Here is a 21,265-nt window from a genome sequence, read left to right as displayed (position 1 = left end):
ACATTTTATTTATATTTCAGCTTCTCTTAGAATCAAATTTTATCTTTACTAAAATCAACATTTGTTGAACTGGAAACGGATATGATTTTTAATTATTTGCTATGTTTTGTTTTTAGTTTTTTTTTCTTTCTTGCTATATTTACGTATGCATCGTACGAACCTAAGAATACGAAAGTTTTTAATATGCATTAGCTACGTAAAATATGCTTTAAATTTTGTAATCAATATAACGGCATGTAAGTTTTCTAGGTATCCACACTCTTACTTTTTCAATTGTAATAATTGTTATATATGCATTAAATTTATATTTTCCGATTTAAGTTTATGCTACCACCGCAATTTTGTCTATTATGCGGCTTAATGCTACCGATGTGAATGTTGTCCCCAAGTAGAATTGCAACTAGATTGTGCCCGTGCCTATTCTTCATCGGAATCACCCTCACTTGAATAGCCGGTTTGTTGCGGTCGCCGTACAAATGGTGCTGTTATAACTTGACTACAAAATATGTACATGGGTATGTACAATGATGAATAGTTAAATTTTGAAACTTTGCCTTGAAAGATTCCATGCTTACGCGATTCTTCGATAGTGATTTAACCATTCTTCCAGCATTTGTGCAACCAACAGCGGTCGTTTTCGCAATTTCTGCTGCGCCACAAGTAAACCTCCATCAGTAACGCACACATCTAGCCACTGTCTCATAATAGCCTCTTCGCGACCCATCTGGAAAATTCGAAAGCATTGAAATAACTGCCTATACCATTTATTTACGCTATACTACCTCTGCCTGTGTTAAGAAGTGTATTGGCAATAGTTTTGATTCACAATCCATCAAAGGTAAATAACGAACATCTTCTGGTTCATCTCTGCGTGGATCAATGCGAGCAAATGGCTCCATCGGTACTAATGCACTGAAATGTCCGCGGGTATATCCCAGAGCAATAGGCGATTTTATGCAGAAATTTTGATCCCAAAATAAAGGCAAGTACAAACCTAAGCAATTGTTTTATTTGTGGAAATTTTTTTTATATGAATTTAATTCATTTTGAATGTATAAATCTAAGTAAAATGAGTTACCTTCGAACCTCGCATAGCCAATATCCTCGCCACGGAAACTTTTTACATATTTCACACCGTAAACGATGATTGGTCGTCGCAGTATATGGGCCAACGCAAATATATGTAACTGCTCTAATGATGAGCCCGGCTGGCTGGCTAACGATAGCAAATTACTCCAGTCATCTTGCCACTGGGCATCTTCCAAGGTAAATTGCAACATTGATGCCTGCCACTTTTCGTACTCCTTCCAACGCGGATAGAAACTGAGAGAATCAGTATTGTGTTATTATCACTTACAACTTGAATTTGAGTTACTTACATTGGGCCACACTGATGCAAAGTGTCTGCCAAGGCGCGTCGAAGGGTGTTGTCGCGGTCAAATACACCCCAAGTTGCTTGCATTGCCGAGTCTAAGAGGCAGTCGCCGGCACTGCGATTCCATAATACCAACAAGCGTGAGCCCAAACGGGCTGTGATCTCCAACGACCAATTAAGTGCGGGAGGAGGGTTCTCAAGCTGTTTTTGTGCATCGCGATCTAACAATTCGTCGTACAGCTGTTCTTGGATTTGAATCGGCAGCTCTTCTATCTCAGCTGGTAAAGCAAATGTAGCATGCTCTTGCACGTAGAAACAATTGAAGGAGGTTTTACGCATGCGTAGTGTATTAGCGAAATGTCTTCGTATATCAGCGGCTAAGTCTGGAGCGACATAGGAAGGTACACGTTTAATACCAGGCCCAGATCCTGAGATCTGTGCAAGTAACATGGGCAACATCTCTTCTCGATGAAAGCGTATCGCCAAATGAATAAGCGTATGACCTACATCGAACGCTGAATTGCGATTTAAGATAGCGATTTCCGTCGCGGTTAAAGAACGTGCCGGATTACCACCACAGGACAAGTATGCTTCTACTGCGCTGTAGTTATTCTCCACAACGCCTTCAAATTATTTGAAATAGATTATTTAACTTGATTACTTTTATTTAAAGGCAGTCTTACCAAGACAGGCATTCAGCCATTGCCAGTCAACTTGTCTTCTAATTTGACGCTGGCGCCGTTCTTGACGCTCTTGTACCGTATCACAGTTGTTTATAGTCTCAGAAGAACCTATAATTCGCCCATATCCAAAAGCATGCATTACTCGTGCATTTTCATTATTATTAAACAAGTCTAATCAATACTCACCCAGTTGGTAAATATGTTTCTTGTTGAATGAATTATTCGTTGACACCGTCATATCATGATTTTCATCCTTTACATTGAGGAATTTATTGCTACCCGAACCGGATGTTGCAGTGATGGCGTTGCTGTCTCCCAAAGAAGGTATATTGGTAGTATTTCCATCACGCGGCTCCCCACACATAGAACATTTAAGACTTTTTGGCCAATTTTCATAAGTACATGTCTGCATAAAAACATTAAATTGGTTATATTACGAGCAATTATTGCCCACAAACAAGAATTAACTTACATTACAGGCCCATTTCGCTACATAACAGTTCTGCAGAGATGTGGACGACTGATTGTGCTGCGATTGTTGCTGCTGCTGCGACGAATTCGCAAGATTATTTAAGTGAGTTGTGTTTACAGTTGTAGTAGGCGCGGCGGTTATCATATTAGTAGTGGACGACTGTTCAAAAGTGCTCAATCTATTTGAAGCAGCACCTACCGATTGAATATAGCTGTTACTCGTTTTTTTGTGAATTTCTGCAGTATGACTGCCTGCCTCATTCTTTTGTGATTCCGCAATATTACTAGCATTCAATTCCATATCGTTAGTGATACGTAAAGCATTTAACTGATCTTTGAGATTGTTAGAAGAAACTGTATTAGTGTTGGTAATATTAGCAGTAGCCTTTGTTTCTCTACACTCTGCAGACTTTGATCTTTTATCCATGTATCCTTGCGGACAATCAATTGTATCTATATTCCCAGTTGATGCTAAAGCCACTGCTGCGGCTTCTCCACTATTGCAAACCTGTTGATCTACGTTGAGGTCGACAGTAGTAGTACCACGTTTAGAACAACATTGTACGCAGCGTAAACTTCTTGGCCAATTTAAATAGGTGCACATTTTGCAGGACCATTTAGCCAAAGTAGATGGGGAGGCTGTAGCGGGTAATGTGGAGGAAACATCTTGCCGCGATTGAGTATAGCATGCATTGAGGCTGGACGCCTCGACCACATCGGCAGTTGCACCGCGCTCCTCCTCGCCATCGAAAGCAGTTTGTGGTGGACTCAACCTAAAAGTAAAAACGTTATATTATCTCATGTATTAGTATATTAGAAATATAAATTACCGAAATATATCCTCATTCAGCAGTGGTTTCGCACCCTTGCACATGGTGCATTTAAGGGAGGAAGGAAAATTTTCATAGGTGCAATAGTCGCATATCCACTTTTGTACTTTGCTCGCATCGGAATCGCACATTTCTTGGGCTGGCAAAGCAGTACTGTGAGCGCTAAAGATAAACTTGAGCGATTTGGCTACAATACACGATACAACAGTACACACACCTGTATGGTCGACAGTTAACAGAACAAATTTTCGGAATCTACTTTTATTATATCCTTCGAAGTCTAATTGGAAACCCAATACCCGTCTTATTAGGATTATTCCTGCTACTACTGAAGGCTAAGCCGCACTTACAACCTTTGTTTTTTATTTTTATATTTGAAACTGATGAGGGATAGCTTTAGACTGTAGGACACTGCGGCCGTAGACGCGTTTTTTCGGCCAAGGGCACAAATATATACCAGCGGGAATGCAAACAGCATCAAGCGGAAAGGATACAAAAACAAATGCAAATGGGATTAATTAAACACAGGCAATGTCGAAATAATGTCCTTGACTCTCCGTACCTCAAAATTGTGTGTGCCTACGAATATTTAAAGATAAATCAAATATGTATGCATATATGTAGTCGGAAATACTACGAATAACAAAATAACAATCAATAAGGTGCTTTGCAAATTGCATTCGATTATCACACGCTTTGACAATTTCTAATAGCGCTTTTTAGTCGCAGGCAAACAAAGAAACACGGAACAGTTATGACCAGCAAGTGCACAATAAACTTTCACTGCAATACCAATATTGAGGAAAAGTTACATGAAAAGCATTAAAAAATAATCACCTCCCGCCCCTTTACTAGAACGAATTATTGCAGCAACACACGCACTCGCACTCGCAATAAAAATCGACGTGGTGCTGGCTATTTATTAACTTCGAATTTTACTATTTCATGATATTTATTTGTTTTTCTAATTTTTTTTGGAATTTTTGCAAAATTGCAACAAATAGAAAAAATTACTGAACTCGACTGGGGAAAATGAAAATGGACCACAAATTTATTACGTCAATATTTTGACAGTTAAAATGTGTTTGCAAAACGACAGGTAATCGAAATGCGTTCGAAAACTAACGTCATAATTATGATGGCAGGGTTGCTTTTTCGATGAAAGGTAATAACACGTTCGGACCGGCATTGGAAGCATGTTTTCGTTGCAATAACTGGTTTTTGACCTAAAACTTGTGTTTTCGTCCACGTAAAATCTGTCAAGCGTTTCCCAACTTTTCTGTGACAAAACCTGTAAAACTGTAAAAGGCCAAAGAAACCAGAGAACAGAGTAAATTCTTGCAACTTCTTGCGACGCAACTGTTGTTGATGGGAATATTTCTAGACAACACACATTTGACCTTTACCTTTGGCAATTCCATTTAACTTATAAGCAGTTTTGTAGCGTTTCAATTTTGAAATATATTCTTTGAAAGTTTTGCCCGTTTTCTTCCACATAAAAAAAAAAATTCGAACATATTTTGAATGGAAGAAATGCAAAAAATTGCTAAAAATCAGCGGTACGTTCTATGTAGCTACTTTGAATTTGCACTTTGTTATACTAAAATTGTCTATAAAACTGCATACCTATAATTTTTCTAAGAAATCGCATTAAAAAGCTTGAAATCTTAACGTGTTGCTTCTTTTTAATACTGCAACAAGTTGAGCAATAAAAAAAATTCAACTATGCATTTATATGGTTTCCATTAAACATTCAACATAATTTTATAAAACCAATCAAAAAATTAGAATTAAAAAAAAAAATCTAAAACTTGTCAATACGTGGGGTATTTATAATTTTGACAAGGATTGTATACACACAATACATACATACATATATGGAATAAGAGTTATGAAACATCGCCCAATATAAAAAAAAACGGGAAAGTAAGACAAAGAAAGATAGGATAAAATAAATTGAAAAAGAGCAGAGATAACAAAGAAAGTGCTTGCAGATCGGAAGTAAATTCAGTGCGTAAACAAAATAAATATTATTATTAATAGGTGATCAACACTATAAAAAATAATGTAATTAAGGTGCATTGTGCGAAACCAAAATTTATTTTTGTTGAGCTGTAAATCTGCAAGATTGAACAAAAATTTGTGGTTTATGTCGGGGAAAGCGATGTGAATTCAGAAACTCGTTGTAGTTGAGGTAAGTAGTGATTCATTTTATTTACAGATATGCGCACATATTTTATGCGGTTTTATCCAAAACCGTTTTATTTAATGCCTTTGTTTGTTGTTTGTGACGGAACAAATACAAGTTCAGGCACAAAAATGCGATTGCGTAGTTTTTCTACAGTTATTTTCGCATAAAATCTTTTACATATGTACTACATATATACATATGTATGTACATACGTACATACGTGTGTGATTGTTTTAGGCATGCGGAAAAATATACGTACATATGTACAAATATAACCTGAAACTAAAATGTTAAAAAATCAAGTTCGTGACCAAAGTTTTCTGTTTGCTCATTATTTATCATTTATCATTGCGCAAAAAATGCATATGTAGATACATATACAGGAAAAAATCACTAGCAAAGGTTTAACAGCAGCAATAAAAAAATCAGTCCATATCAAATTAGGCACTTTTAATTTAATTTATTGTATATTTTATGCCATGCCAAAATAACGACCACACAAAAGCGCATAACAACAACTCAATTCTTTGGATTCTGGGGGAGAAAGTGTGAGCAAGCATCTTAGCCACTGATGCCGTCCGGAGATAAGTCATTGCCAACGGAGTATCCTTCCTGCAGACGTCCAAATTGATTTGGTTTAAGTAATCTCGCCACATCTTGCCAATCAACCAACGCCATGAGCATACGCACAAGGGCACTAGTCTTTTCAACATTCTTCGGGAGCTGCATCGCAATCGGACTTCTTCTGGTCAGTTTGACCACAAACCATTGGGTGCGCGCCTACCCGAAGCGCTTAAATTCTACAGTAAGTAAATGACGTTCGGATTTTAAACACAATGTCTCAATGAATTGTTTTTATTTGCTGTTTGTTTTAAAGGATTCAAAAGGCGATATAAATTTTGGTTTATTTTATGGCAACAAGGACCTCAACTATGGATTCGGTGTGCGCTCTACACCTATAATTGGTAAGTACTTTGATTGTCAAAAAAGGAAAGTTGCGATTTATATATACGCCAAAAAATAAATACACACATATGTACGCATAAACTTGTACATACATATGTACAAACACACATATGCACTATATTTCTTTATAATTATTTTTTTAATTATAGTTTACACCTTCGATCAAAACGGACCAGAAACAATGAACTTCTGGCTTTGGTTAATCACAGCTTTGGGTACCGGCTTTGGTTTACTGGGCTCTGCGATTTCAGCCATTGCAGCCGTTTTAAAAGCCGCTTCTGCGGCAAAACGCCCTGGAACTATGGTACTACTTTTCGCTTCAAACATTTCAGCCGCAGGAGCACAAGTGATCGCTTTTATTTGCTGGCTTGTTCAATTCTATAAATACTTACAGCAGAATGTGCTTGCAGCACAGGATAGTAATTGGTATAGTCAGGGTTTAGCTTTTTTGGGTTATAGTTTTTATTTGGTCATTGTGTCTACATTTGTTGTTATACTAAATGTTTTCATACTGTTGCATGCCAAACGTAGTGAACAACGCGATCGCCAAAGACTCGAGCCACCTAGCGAGGAGAAGAATCAAAGCGCCATAATGCTCTACTAAAAGAATGCGCCAAATACTAAGAGAAGAAATTGTTTAGAAAAAACTAGCTGATGCTAATTGGCTGGCTATATAATGGATTAGAATGCGTAATATTTTATACCATAAAGCAAAATTTCCTAACAAAGGATAAAAGTTATGCATACATATTTATACATGTATACAAATTTATTTGTACATATGTTACAGGTAGGTTTTATTTAAAAAAGCACTTCCAATTTTGTGGAAATATCTAAAGAATATTATAAAACAATGGACTGCCTTCTACTTGAAATTGCATTTGTTTTTATCTCGCGTTTCCTCGATATCTCTACTTACAAATAAACTATTTTTAAGAAGTACTTGTATACATATGTATCTGTATTCCTACTTTAATACATGTACGGTTTTTTCGAATTCAAATATTTTTATAGCAATAAATTTTTTAAAATGAATTAAATTTTAGTGTAAATAGAGTTTTAGAAGAAGCGGTATGTATTTTCGGGTAGATGGGCTGCAAAAATCGCAACAATCGCGGTAAAGTGGTAGAATACGTAATTAATAATTTAAACCTCTGTACTAAATGATGTCAGACCTACTCATTTCTCAACCCACAGAACGCGGTTCCCTACGTTTGCTTCCGATGATAACCTGGACCATATTAGATAACCTTTACCACAGTGACCACTTTCCCATAGTCACAGAAGTTAGCAAAACCCAGAATAATGCTAAAGACTACAAAGAAAAAAGATTCCTACTCGATTTCGCCGATTGGATTAAATTTCGCACAAGTGCCGAAGAGGAACAAACATGAACAAAGAGGCAAATAATGTAGCAAAGGTTACTCGCGTAGTTGCCAGTCTTTCCATTCAATCAATCTACGCCATAAAAAAAGCTCAAGCTACAATAACTGAACCTAAGTCAAACCTCACCTCTTTGCTCTCAACTGGTCCGAATGGTGCAACGACTCTAACTTTTCCGATCAATTCAAATAATCGAAGAATTCACCCATAACGCCAAATCAAGTAACATCTCAATGGAGCAAATGCTTTTTACTTTAAAAAAAAACTAAAGTTAAAACTAGAGGATTATATCGCATTTCATACACCATGATTAAACGCCTGAGAATATCTGTAACAGCGAGATTTCTAACGTTATACAATAATATTTTCCAATTCGGCACGATTCCTCGAAGCAGCAAAAGCGAAACCATCATCCCTATCCCAAAGCCGCAAAAAGAGTCAAACCATCTCGAAGCCTTCCGCCCGATCTCCCTAATTTCATGCCACTTGAAACTAGTAAAGAAAATAGTGGCGGCGCGCTTGCTTAGAGGATGTACGGATGCCTTGGCGCACATTGACTACCATGTGGCAAAGACCACTTCTCTATGTTGTAAATAGCCTTTGAATTGTGAAAGTTTCAACAATGGTGGGTAGGACCCAAAATTTTCTATTTCGTCAAGTCACTTCTACTAAAAAATTCGAGTCAAGTTCAATCTTCGGGCATGCATTAATTTGACCAAATAGTCCTTAACAACTGGTACACGTACTCAACGATCTCAACTCCGCCAGCTATGAACAGTTCTACCGGTGGTATATCGCCGGCTATGGGGGATTTATTGTTTTTAAGCCGTATTATTGCTGTTCTGGCTTCTTTTTGGTTGGATGGATGTACACTAAGGGCAACGTGAGAACCCATGTGCGAGATGCGGTAGCTATCGAAATCCACTATTCATGCGATAATAGTAATCAGTGGCCTATCGCAGGCCAGTACTGGAAAGGAGGAACCATAAAGTATTCCTTAATAGTCACCCTTGACATCGAAAACGCTTTCAAAATTGCAAATCGGTAGAAAAGGCATGAGAACAATTTTCAGTTACTGAAATCTCAACAGAATAATTGCTAATTACATACTTCAAAGACCGAATGCTCCAATATAGCACTGTAAAAGGTAGCAAAATGGGCGAGTAATGTGTGCGGCATCGTCACGAAAATTAGGCTAAACTCCCGAGGTCCAAAACAAACCCCCAGAAGATTGCTATCCGGGGTTCTAAATGCAGTGATATTCTACGGTGCTCAAGTGTGGAGCTACGCAGTGCGTGTACAGTCGCATATTCGCGGCCTCAAGTTAATCTACCGGCTATAGGCGCTAAGAGTTGGCTTCGTATATAGTACTGTATCCGAAGGCGCCCGTAACACATGCTAGACATGTGGCCAAAGAAATGGGATGGATACAATGGCTGATCCCAAGCGTTGAAAAAATTGATATCACGTCCCCACGGCTACTTCTGATCGTATCTGAAAGGCTTTCAAGACGAAGAGCGTGATCACTGAAAAATGTGTGGAGATGGCATTTTTGACATTGTTGACGTCGAACATGTTTTATTCCACTGTCCACGATTAAAACTGGATAGAAATCATATTTGCTCCGTGTTTGGGGTCGAGCCTACACCAAAAAAATATAGCAGACCCTAGACCATAGCCAAGAGATCCCCGAAATTTGAAGATACCTTATCGGTTAGTTAGCGAATGAATTTAACACTTTGACAGAGTTTACCTCTGTATCTCTACCGTCTGATTTCAACCATTTTGCACTCGCAAAGCAGGTGAAATGGAGTCTCTATGTCCAGTTCCCTAAGACAAAGGACGGCTCCAAATTTATGCAATTTCTAACGGAATGCAACAGGACTGCCAGGAAGGTAGAGGTTCGTGATGAAACCACCTCCCGACGAAACACCTAACGGTAGTAAGGAGGTTTAGTTTGGCTTATAGTCTCACATTAACGGTTCTGGGGATAGGCTTTTGATGCTTCCCCCTAGTAATAAAATATATGTACATATAACAGGGTGTCCAAGACAACCCGTCTAAAATGGAGGGAAATGCTTTTACTGAAATGCAAAATTAGGGCCCACCTGGGATGCTCCAGCTTTCAGTGGTGTCACCGACCGGTTTCGATCAGGGGTCCATTTCTTTAATTTGAATATATCAGAGGTGTTGAAGAATGCAGTCTTCGTGACTTTAAATCGTGGCAGTCATATTCACTGACTAACACTTTGTTTGTCACATGTTTGACTTTCTTTTCTGTTATTCATAACTTATTGAGTAATTTTTGCAGTCTGAGGTGAATAATGAAATTCGAAAGCAATATTTGCGTATTTCATAGAAAAAAAAAGCTTAATTAAAACTCCAGTAGTATATAAAACATTTAGAAAATGTCAAAGAATTCCAGTAACTTTCTATGAAATAAATTTGTATTTATTATATGTACATAATCTGTACATATTATGTAAATGAAAAAATAACAAAGTACAAATCTCGCCATCTTGCTAGTATTTACATAGAATGATTTTCACTTAAAATATTACGCTTACGCCTTCCGCTTTTACATAAGGTAAAAGTGGGATCCACCACGGAATCGTCGAAGAAAAAATCATTTATTTTGGACGACATTTTTCATATACTTAAGTATTTTCTTTTTGTAAATGAAGAACGGTTGAAATGCAAACTAGTCAGTTCCGCTTGAGTATTTAATTGAAAATGAAAAAATTTTAACATAAGTCAATTCAATACATACAAAATATCATTTACTACTTATGTATGTGTAAATCATATTGCTACAGTTGGTATGTAGATCAGTATAAAATCTAACAAACTCCACCTCAGCCCAAATGTAATTTGGACATTCTGCACGAAAGACTTACGACACGAAACGATTTCTCATCTCAACACGCGGACGTCCCTCTCATACTTAACATTAGGCTTTTTTTTAGAGTTTTGTTTACATTTTTTGACATTACCTTTTGATTTCATGCAGAAATAAACCGAAACCGGAACGCGTTCTCGGTCCCTGGAAGACATTCAAAGTAGTGCATTCCAATGGTTGAAATCAAATAACTAACAAAAAGTGACTAAATGAATGCAATCCAATTGCTGAAATCAAGTGACTAACAAGAAATGAATAAAAATGTGATTTATGAATCATAAATAAAAAAATAAAAAAATAAAGACAATTTTTTTTTTTAGTCTTAGTTAGGACTAACAAACAATGATTGCAAACACTTGGGACCTCAATCAAATGAATAATTTAGTTAAAAATGATTGCATTCTTTAACACGTCTGGAATAAATGCACATGGTTTTACCACAGGTTTGGACTGCGCATAAAAATACATAATTTCTGTAGAAAACTTTTTTCTGGAAGGTACTGGTCTGTTTAAGACACTTCCGGTCTAAACCTTAGTCGGTAATATGACCAGAAGATAGGGTAACCCCGAACTACCCCGGTAGTTCATATTTTTTGTTTTCTAATAAATATATTTTCACTCTTTTCAGAAGTCCCTGACTATATAATTGAAGTTTGAAGGTCCTTTAAAGGTTGAAAGTGGCACTTGCAGGAAATAAAGTTTCAAAGAAAAGTTCGTATTTTAATTCTCAGAGTCTGAATCTGGAGTAAAAACATGCATATATGTATAATTAAAAAAAATTGTCTTTCGGTCAGTTTAACCCACTCCCGGTGGTCTATGACACCCTGTATGTACATTCAATGCCCTACATTGCATTGATGGAAACCCTAGGGAATCCCCGTTGATTTACTCAACAGGAGTCTCCTCACAAGCTATAGCATCCCATCGAAATGAAGATATAATTTATCCTGCAATTTTTGATGCAGATCCGTGTGCAAGCATGTTTGGATTTCGGCTTGTAAACATATTTATGTATGTATGTAAGTAACTGGGTGTATATACTTAAATAATATTGCCTCAGTCGATATATGTAGATGTCTACATACAAACTATATTTGTTTCAATTTGTGCGATGATGAGAAGTCAATTACCGGAAGGGAAGTGTGTTGTGTAGGTAGATGTATGCACGTATAGAGTTCTTCCGTTCGGACTCTTTTTTGCAACAATACCAACAATAACATTAGCGCGAGTTACCATAAACAAAGTCATATTGTGAAACCAAGGAAAGGAAATCTACAATGGGGAAGCGCTGATGATCAGCAAGCGAAGGATGTGCTGCTGCTGTGTTTTTGTGTGTGAAAAATCAAAACAAAATGCTAGATATGTCCATATATACATACATACAAACAATTTGAGGAAACCATTGGTGCACCGGTGGGACCAGATTTGAAAGGGCAATACGATTTGGAAAATAATGCCAATTAATTGATTTGTTTGCGAAATGTCACAGTTGTGACATAATGACACCATTTAATGTCTTATTTGTTTCTCTAACCAATTGTAAATATGTATTCCAATTCTCCGTTGCTTTCTTAAGACATTTGAGCGATTACTGTGGCCCAGCATGTGTGGTGATCGCCTTGTGCGGCTAGGTGTTACATACACCTTTGTGCACCCAATTAGCCGTGTGTGGCTGCTGTAGGCTGCTAAAAACTGTGAAAGATGCAGACGAAATCTGCTGAATGTTGTGACACTTCGATCATAATAATGGTACCAAAACTACACTAAAGAACTCATCCATCAAAAACGGTCAAAAGTATGATTTCTCCATTTTTTAATTTCTTACGAAAACTTAATTTTGTGGAAAAATTAATAAAGTGGAACCAGGCGGCAGCTGGCGTGCTGTGAAGAAAAATAGATATCTAGACAAACTACATAAGTATGTATGTAAGTATATATGCATTTATGTACATGGTATGTATGAATGTCAACTAAAATTTTGCTCACCAACCTGAAAATTAAATTTTGGCTCAGGACAGATTCAACGAAAAGATTTACAGGGCAATTTCGGCAACTGCCTTTCAACTCACCATAGTCTTACGAAGTTTTTTCGTCAATTCCGGCGCCTATCGTGAAAGTTTCCCTGTCTTTCGAAAGATTAATTCGAAAACTCTGTTAACGAGGAGGTGTTTAGCAATAGATTTTCTAAAAATTTGATTACAATAAAAACTTAAAATTACAATTATAATAAAAAAATATATGTTTCTAAATTGGAATGAATTGAATTTTTTTTTTCAATAAAATCTAAAAATTAAAAACAAATTATCTTAAAAAAAAGAATATCAAAAAATTAAAAAAGGAACAAAATAAGTTTATAAAAATTAAATGAAACTAAATAAATATTTTTCATGCTTAACAATAGAATCTTAAAATCAAATAAAAAGAAAAAATAAGTTCATAAAAAAGCACATGAAAAATGCATAAAAATGTTTCCAAAAATTAAATGAAATACGAAATATATATGGATATATTTTAAACAGTAAAATTTAAAAATTGAAATAAAATTATCTTAAAAAAAAAATTATCTTAGAAATTAAGAAAACGAAAAACAAATTAAGTTTGTAAAAATCAAATCAAAATAAGTAAATACTTCGCTTTCTAAACAATACAGTCTAAAAATTAAAAGAAAACTAAAAAGGAAAGAACCGATTAATTAAAAAAAATAACAATACAAAAAAATACGTAAAAATTTTTCCAAAATTAAATGAAATTAAAAATATACATATATATTTTTCTTTTACTTAGCCGTCAATATAGAATATTTTTTGAAGAGAGTTGCACTTATTGAGAATATTAGAAAAGTGTAGATGGTAAACGAAAGGTGTTTCAAATCGATTCAATTCGGAAATACTTTTTAAGGGGGTATTCATGTGTTTAAAAAGTTAAAAGTAATCGTGAATTGATCTGCCTTATCATGAGTTTCATTTTTCCCGAGCCGGTTCACTTTTCACTTTAGGTTTCTATGGTTTTACTATGGGCGGATGACAAATTTTCGGGTGAATTTTTTTTCACAACAATGTGGCTGTCAAACGAAAGACGACGATTTAAGGTTAAATTAGTGGTGACATAACCATAACCACATTAAACAGCTGTTCCAACCAACCTTATGGCCAACACTGTATTCGATTAGTGGTGCCACGCCATAGCCATAACCATAGCCATGAACACCAATTGAATTTTGGTTTACCGCCATAACCATAATCAGTTGGTATCTGAAGTGCGAGTAAGAACGTGTTGCCAGATGTTAAAAAAAAATATTTTCCTGAGCCAACGTTTTGGCATACATAAGTCCAGAATATGAACCATTTAGCTATGCAAAAACTAAAAATGTGGCTCGATAGAATTTCTCACTGTACCAAAATTATATGACGCAATAATATAAAGAAGATATAAATGGATTTTTTGGATTTTTTGAAATATTAATATCTTAAGAACTAGAAGAGAGCTGCCACCTGTTTAAAAGTTAAATCGCAGTTTTTCATAAGTTAAATAAAGTATTACAATATGGATGTCAATCGAAAACAGTATGCCAAGGTTTCGTTTCCAAAATATTTTTAAAGACGGTTGCCACCTGTTAAAAAGTTGCATTAAATATAATCAATAAGTATTTCGAAAAGTGGTTGACTATTTTTAAAAATCGAATTAAATTTAATCAGTTACTTTAACGAAATATTACAATATGGATGTAAAACGAAACAGGTTGAAAAAAAGCTTTATTACGAAAACAGTTTTGAAGAGCGTATCACCTGTTTATATTTTAAACTTCAAGAACTCAAATTCTATTGAAGTAAAGGTTTGAAAAATTGAATATCTTTCGTTTTTATAACAAATATATATTAAATATATACAGTGACGAACAAAAGTATTGACACAGAGATTTTTTCGCATTGTGTGCAAACTTTTTTATTCTGATTTCTTATAAGAAAATAGTTAATTAATAGTTATAAGAAAATAGTTAGTACTACAAAAAAACGTGAAAATTAATTCTATCAACTTTGTGCAAAGCACAGGTAAATTCAATAAGTTTCCATACTAATTTGCAACATTCTAATCAGATTTGTTAGAAATATTCTATGTATGCGATTTTGAAGCCCATTTTTTCCATACAAAAAAAAAAAAATTCGAACATACCTTGTATGGAAGAAACTTGCAAATTTATTGCATCTTCCTGAGTTTGGCACAAAGTTTAGAGATTTTATTTTTGTAGTATGAACTATGTATATTTGTATAAAAATTTAGCGAAAATGAGTGTTGGCTTTATAAATCAGACTCATTTTTTAAAGAAATGACCACCTATGAAAATAATAAAAAAGCTGTCAATTTAGTTGAATTTCGACTATTGACCGTATAGACAATAAGCTGGTTTGTAAAAAAAAAAAATGTGTTATATTTCTGTGACCTAATTTATTATACTTTTTGTTACATATAAAATCATAACGTTAAACCGAACTTAACGCAGGCGCAGCTGCGAGCCAAAACTAGTTTTGTAATATACCTATGTGCATATAAATTATTTTGTTTTGGTTAAAACTGTTATTTAGTTGTTCGATTAGGCCTGAAGTGTTGGCCTCATTCTTTTCACATTTATAACTAATTCAATAGTGCATTTCCACAATATCCTTACAATGTGAATCAAAGGCATTCAGCGGAAAGGTTTTCGCAAAATATGTCAATATCTATTATAAATTTCTTTTGATTTGTGATTATTTTTACTTGTGATTTTGTACTTTTAAATAAATATACATATACATACATACATATGTATGTACATAAACTTAGAATTAAGATGTTGCTACCTTTTGCTTTACTTTCCTCGACAACCCACAGAGACATTCATGGGCCTTTTCCAACATAAACAATCACAAAGAACCACAAAGAAACCAAAACAAGCAAGAAAATTGCATCAGTCCGGCTGGGTGGCCCAATTCAAATTTTCGCAATATAACTCCGAGGCTACCAATAAACTACTTACATACAAATGTACATACGTACCACACAAGTAGTAACGGTGGACATTTTAATTGTCTGCTCTGATAAAGGACATATTTATATCATTCTGATTCTGACTTTTGGGATTTCTTGTGCGAGTGTGTAGTGAAAAGAGTGAATGGCAGGCGTACAACAAAAGTTAAAAGAGCAAACAATAAAAAAGTGAGTGAAGTAGTGAAAGGAAAGAAGAAAGTGTGTTTATACGCACGTACACACATACATACATATACATATATATAGTATTGGACATCCTTATACATTCTAAATTACCAACACCTTAGGTGGCGAGCATTTGAGCTGATAATAAGCATAGACAATATCAACAATACGGATCCTGGCGAGTCCAATTCATTTGTGCTACTTTATGCACAGTGCCAGAAGCAGAGCGAAGATGGCCATATCAAATTTTAGCCAAAGGTAAATACCATTATTACTTTCATAATAATCGCCGAGATACATAGGTGTACATGATCATTGGCATTCGATTGAGCAACCCCTAAATGACATGTATGTACGTATGTATGTAGGTATATGGAGCTGCCATCTACGCCAAGGGTGCGTGCGTGTGTGCATTGGGGTGCAAAAAACAACAGGGCGCTTTGCGTGCTGCAATACCACAACACAAATTGTTTTCAATTTGTATGCACACAAATGTGTACATATGTACATACAAACATATTTAAATGCTTACATATGTATGTATGCGCATCATCTTGAATAAAAGGAATGCTCCTGTCCCTTACTGAATGTGTTTGAAATGTCTCAAGTTCTTTTAATTGGGAAATTTATTGGTCAGAAGCCTATTCAGTGTCATTGTTGCCAAACTGTCTGGTCGGGTTTGTCTATTCAATATTCATCTGAAATTCGCATGAACTGATGATAGCAATAACTATATACATATTAAAATTTTATTTTATTTTCCAGTTTAGGCCGCCAAATATGAACGAACGAGGACAATAAAATTTCACTTCTGTACTATGACGCCTCTGAACTTATTTAATTCAGACTCCCAGAGTCGGTGTCGACAGAAATGGAAACCGAAGGGTCAGATTTGACTGTGGAGGTTTAGTAATTTCGGGAAAAATCGAATCTGAGTTATTTGTAGGTTGCGTTGTGGAAAATTACATACCTACACCATGGTGGACTGCACGGGTTGTCTTCTTTCCAAAAACCAGGTAACCAGGTGTACCCTAAATATTATAGGCTTATCAGCCTAACATTCTTTCTACTGAAAATTCTGGAACGGCTAATATAGATTTGTATGGGAAAAACGTGAAACACCTTCAACCAAAAAAAAAAAACAAATTCTTTTTTGAGAGCTGTCTGCAAATTTTTTTTTTTGATGTTGGCTGTCGCTTCACCTGAACATATGAAAATAAATTCCAGAGAATCAACAAAGAATCCGCGAAAAAATGCCGATGCCGATTAATCGGTCGAACTCTAATGATTAATTCCAAAAATTATTAAAAAAAATCCATTCTAATGTACATATATAGATATCTCGTTGTAAAAAACTCGTAAAATACGCATATTTTACAAATTTTATTTACTAATCGACAGCATACGTCGTATTTTGTTTACTACTGCGATTTCCTGCAGACTGTTTGCTTATAAGCTGATAATCGTAAAAATTGATTGTTTTCTTTTAAATGTGTATGTAAATTCATGAAAGTACGATGCGTTCGATAATCTTTTTTTTTTGTTTAAGAAACTGCCTGAAAAACTACAATGCCAAATTGTATGCAAATTTATTGCATTTTCCTGAGCTTTGTACAAGTATTGGCGATTTTTAAAAATTTTTTTTGTTGTAATATGAACATATTTTTATAAAAATCCGCAGAAAATTTTAATAAAAAATAATCCATACATTGTGAAAAATTCTCTGTGCCAATAATTTAGTGCTGCTCTGTACATTCATACATACATTAAGTGGGGAGCAAAGATTAGTACATCGTGGTTTTTGGTAAATATATGTTTGGTGCTTTAACCAAACTCATATAAGTCAAATTTTCAAGCTTTATAGAGAGCGTTGAAAAACTCAACTAATTTTCATTAAAATTTTAACTTTTGCAAAGAAAATTAACAAATCAATGCCTGTTTTTATAAATTGCACTTGTTATATGCAAAAATTGTTAAAAATCAACGTGATTTTTCAGCAGCTTAAAGCTTGCACTTTATTATACTACAATTTAACAGGCTATAAAACTGCGTACCAAAAAATTGTATGACTCAGATTAAAAAGTTCAACATTTCAATAAAAATTTGTTGAATTTGTTTTGAATTATACGGCTTTGGTTAAAGCAGGAACCATATTTTTATAAAAAAAAAAATAAAAAACAAATTTTATATGTAAAAACCTTGCAAATAGTAAAAAAAAGTCACCATGTATTCATTTTTGCTCCCCATTGTATATATATGTAGAAATTGACAATTTGGTGTGATTTTCTGGTTTATTTAATGAATTTTTTCCTATTTCACCTTCAAATGACCAAGAACCTTAGTGATGGAGGCTAACGGACCTCGGATTCGCATTCAGCATGTCGAATAACATAGGGATATATTAGGTTTGGTTTAATATGAATGCACTTTTTTTTGTAAACCTGTGTAATTATCTCATTTTACCAGATTTCAAAAGTATACAAATTATGAAAGTTATGTACCAGTGTATAAAACTGGAAAAAAAACCAGAAATGGTACAATTCGGCCAAAATGGCAAGCGTGGCAAGAGAAGCTACGGTTAAAGCATCATAAAAACATAGTAAGGTAAAACCGTTCTCTCAATTCGTCAGCCAATATTTTTTTTTAAGTTTGCCAACATTTTAAAATCATATAAAATTAAGAGTAAAAAAGGAATTGTTTAAAGTTGTTGTTTGAGATTGAAAATGAGAATGTGTGTGTGAGTTTGTATGTAAAATTTTAAAATTAAATTGCTTGCAAAGGTCAAGAATTTGAAAAATTCCTCTCAGCGGTTCTTCCTTCCTATTTTAGGTTTCTTCGACCACTCTTTATCTATCGGAACACAATGCGGGTAAAGATGCTCACGAGCACCACATAATGATATAGTTCGAATGATTTATCCCAGTGCAATATGAACAACTCGCTAATATTACGTTCAAATTGGCCCCATTTAACTTGTTAAATGAAAAAGAGCTTTTTGGAAAACACATTCTGCCACATTGAACATTTGGAGTTAACTTTGACGGTTGTATCTCTGCGTACGATGATACCTCATGGAAAATAACTAGTTACCGCCTTGGCCTCTTTTTTGGCGGGCAGATATGCATACAATTTTGATAGTTTTTAATTTTTCTTGTTTTTGAGAATATACATTTTTTGAACGTTGGCGTGTCAAATGAAAGCTTTTGGGTCTTTCTGATTGGTCGGGGCAGAAAGCTGTCTGATACAACTCTGCGCTGAACTGGTTTTCAAACGAGTTAAATGATTTAACTGGTTCAATTTTCCAACAACAATTTCTCGCGTTTTAACTTGTTTATGAACATGTTTTGTTCATTTAACTGGTTCAATCCCATTTAACATGTTTAGCTCGTCAATTTGAACGTAGTATTACCTCAAACCGACAAATGGACAAGAAGTCAGAAAAGAAGAAGAGTCAAGAGTCTTTCGTCTTGATAATGTAGAGTTTTTTTTATTGGGGAATTTTTCGTAAATAAAATACTTGTTTATCGCATATTTTAATACTTATTTACGCATGCTCCTGCAAGTATCTAAGTACCATCTAAAGCACTTATGTTTGTATATAAATTAGGGTGGTCCAAAAATACATAGGGAAATCAACTTTTTTTTATTTTTCCTGCTGCCACCCCTCAGAACAGAAGTATATCAAACATAAGCAGACATATATTTTACTATTTTTCAATCGGCTAATATTTACCCGTGCCGCCGGGGCTTTCAAGTTTCCCATGTATTTTACATGGGGAATAAACATTGTTTTAGAATTGCTATAAAATCGTTAAAAATAAATATTTTTTGTTCGAATAAGATTACTACCCTTCGGAAGTTTTCAAAAATAACACCACGATGCTTATTTAACTTTCAATTTTACTTAGTGTGTTTTAATAACCGATAATCCCATCTGTTATATATAAAAATTAGGCCGCTGTGGCGTAGTGGTAAGCAGTGCGCGCTTCCACTCCGCAGTACCTGGGTTCAAGCCAAAGCAACATCGCAAAAAAAAAATATAGAAATAAACATCAGCATCAACATTACATAGTTACATCCCGAGTTAATAAAAGGAAGGTAAAAAGAGATTATTTCTTAACAGCGGTCGCCCCTCGGCAGGCAATAGCAAACCTCTGAGTGTATTTCTGCCATGAAAAACTGCTTCTCAGAAAAAAATACAATCGCCGTTCGGAGTCGGCGTAAAACTGTAGGTCCTTGCGATTTGTGTGACACCAGCAAGGCGCACGCCACAAGTTGGAGGACAAGCTCGACCAAACACTAACATAGTATGTGTAAGCGCCAATCTATTATTATTATTTGTTATTTTATGTTTTCATAACCACATCACGCACGAACAGCTTTATGGATGTCTCTATTTTGTTGTTGTTGTTTATAGGGTTGCCCGATTTTTGAAAATTTAAAATTATTTAAAGGCTCAGTAAAATAATTAAGTTACTTCATCAAAAATTAACTAAAAGCGTTCGAAGAGATTTAAAAATATTTTTGTAAAAAAGACAACAACGGTTATTAAAATTTTAAGCTTATTTAATACCACAAGATGGGTTGCCATTTATCTATAATAACATTTTTTTTAAATCATTCGGCATATTGTTAAGTCAAATATTAGTTTCAAACATAAGGTGTTAAAGTAAAGCATTAACCTATACATATTTCCGGATAGAGTTGGCGCCTATCTAAATAATTAAAATAAGTGCGATATATCGACGCTAACATGTTAACCTCTCGAATATGCAAACTTGCATATTGCATCATTTCACTTAACTTATATAATTACCTCATCTTAGTTAACAGATGGGTGGAAACCCTATTTAAATACATGATAGTCCAAAGCTTATGCGTATACCTTTTATGTGATACCCATATTGTGGTATTAAATAAGCTTTAATTTTGAATAATCATTGTTCAAAAATATTTTTAAATATCTTTAAACACTTCTAGTTTTGTTGAAGAAACTTAATTATTTTATTTACCGTTAAATAATTTTCAATTTCCAAATATCTGGCAACCCAATTTGTAAAAATTATTTACCCAAAACCTAAAGAAAACATCGAGACAAAAAGAATTAAACACATCCATTGAGCTATTCGTGCGTAATGTGGTTATGAAAACATAAAATAACTATTTATCGTATATAACGGATAGGATTATCGGTTATTAAAACACACTTAGTAAAAATTTTAAGTGTTATTTTTTGAAGACTTCTAAAGGGAAATAGTTTTATTCAATCAAAATATATTT

At 34.7% G+C, this 21,265-nt stretch overlaps 2 protein-coding genes and 1 long non-coding RNA gene across 8 annotated transcripts in view; 2 read left to right on the top strand and 1 right to left on the bottom strand.

Moving 5' to 3' along the window:
• Window positions 1–683, top strand: part of LOC118737257 — a 38,736-nt gene extending 38,053 nt beyond the window's left edge. Inside the window, exons 2-3 of the long non-coding RNA XR_004992798.1 lie at window positions 322–515; window positions 591–683. This is a non-coding gene — a long non-coding RNA (uncharacterized LOC118737257). The remainder of the gene's footprint in view (window positions 1–321; window positions 516–590) is intronic.
• Window positions 373–4,423, bottom strand: LOC118737254 (ubiquitin thioesterase trabid). 6 transcript variants are annotated; one of them, XM_036467653.1, is made up of 11 exons: window positions 4,197–4,423; window positions 3,922–3,938; window positions 3,360–3,770; window positions 2,531–3,302; window positions 2,245–2,464; window positions 2,059–2,166; window positions 1,380–1,998; window positions 1,079–1,323; window positions 783–994; window positions 576–724; window positions 373–496 (listed from the first exon to the last, which is right to left on the bottom strand). In XM_036467653.1, the coding sequence occupies exons 3-11, from the start codon at window positions 3,488–3,490 to the stop codon at window positions 418–420; spliced, it is 2,535 nt and encodes an 844-aa protein (XP_036323546.1). In that variant the 5' UTR covers window positions 3,491–3,770; window positions 3,922–3,938; window positions 4,197–4,423; the 3' UTR covers window positions 373–417. The 6 variants fall into 6 exon arrangements, with proteins under 6 accessions (XP_036323546.1, XP_036323544.1, XP_036323540.1 ...); XM_036467651.1 differs by having other exon boundaries at window positions 3,360–3,521; window positions 3,577–4,423; XM_036467647.1 differs by having other exon boundaries at window positions 3,922–4,423.
• Window positions 4,424–5,307: 884 nt separating this feature from the next.
• On the top strand, window positions 5,308–7,556 carry LOC118737253. Its single transcript, XM_036467646.1, has 4 exons — window positions 5,308–5,553; window positions 6,056–6,355; window positions 6,428–6,515; window positions 6,666–7,556. The coding sequence occupies exons 2-4, from the start codon at window positions 6,227–6,229 to the stop codon at window positions 7,118–7,120; spliced, it is 672 nt and encodes a 223-aa protein (XP_036323539.1). The 5' UTR covers window positions 5,308–5,553; window positions 6,056–6,226; the 3' UTR covers window positions 7,121–7,556.
• Window positions 7,557–21,265: the final 13,709 nt, after the last annotated feature.

The sequence above is a fragment of the Rhagoletis pomonella genome, unplaced genomic scaffold (genome assembly GCF_013731165.1).
Source record: "Rhagoletis pomonella isolate Grant_MI unplaced genomic scaffold, Rhpom_1.0 Rhpom_scaffold_00004, whole genome shotgun sequence".
NCBI lineage: Eukaryota > Metazoa > Arthropoda > Insecta > Diptera > Tephritidae > Rhagoletis > Rhagoletis pomonella.
The sequence above is the reverse complement of the archived record's forward strand: the minus strand, read 5'-3'. Positions and strand labels throughout refer to the sequence as shown.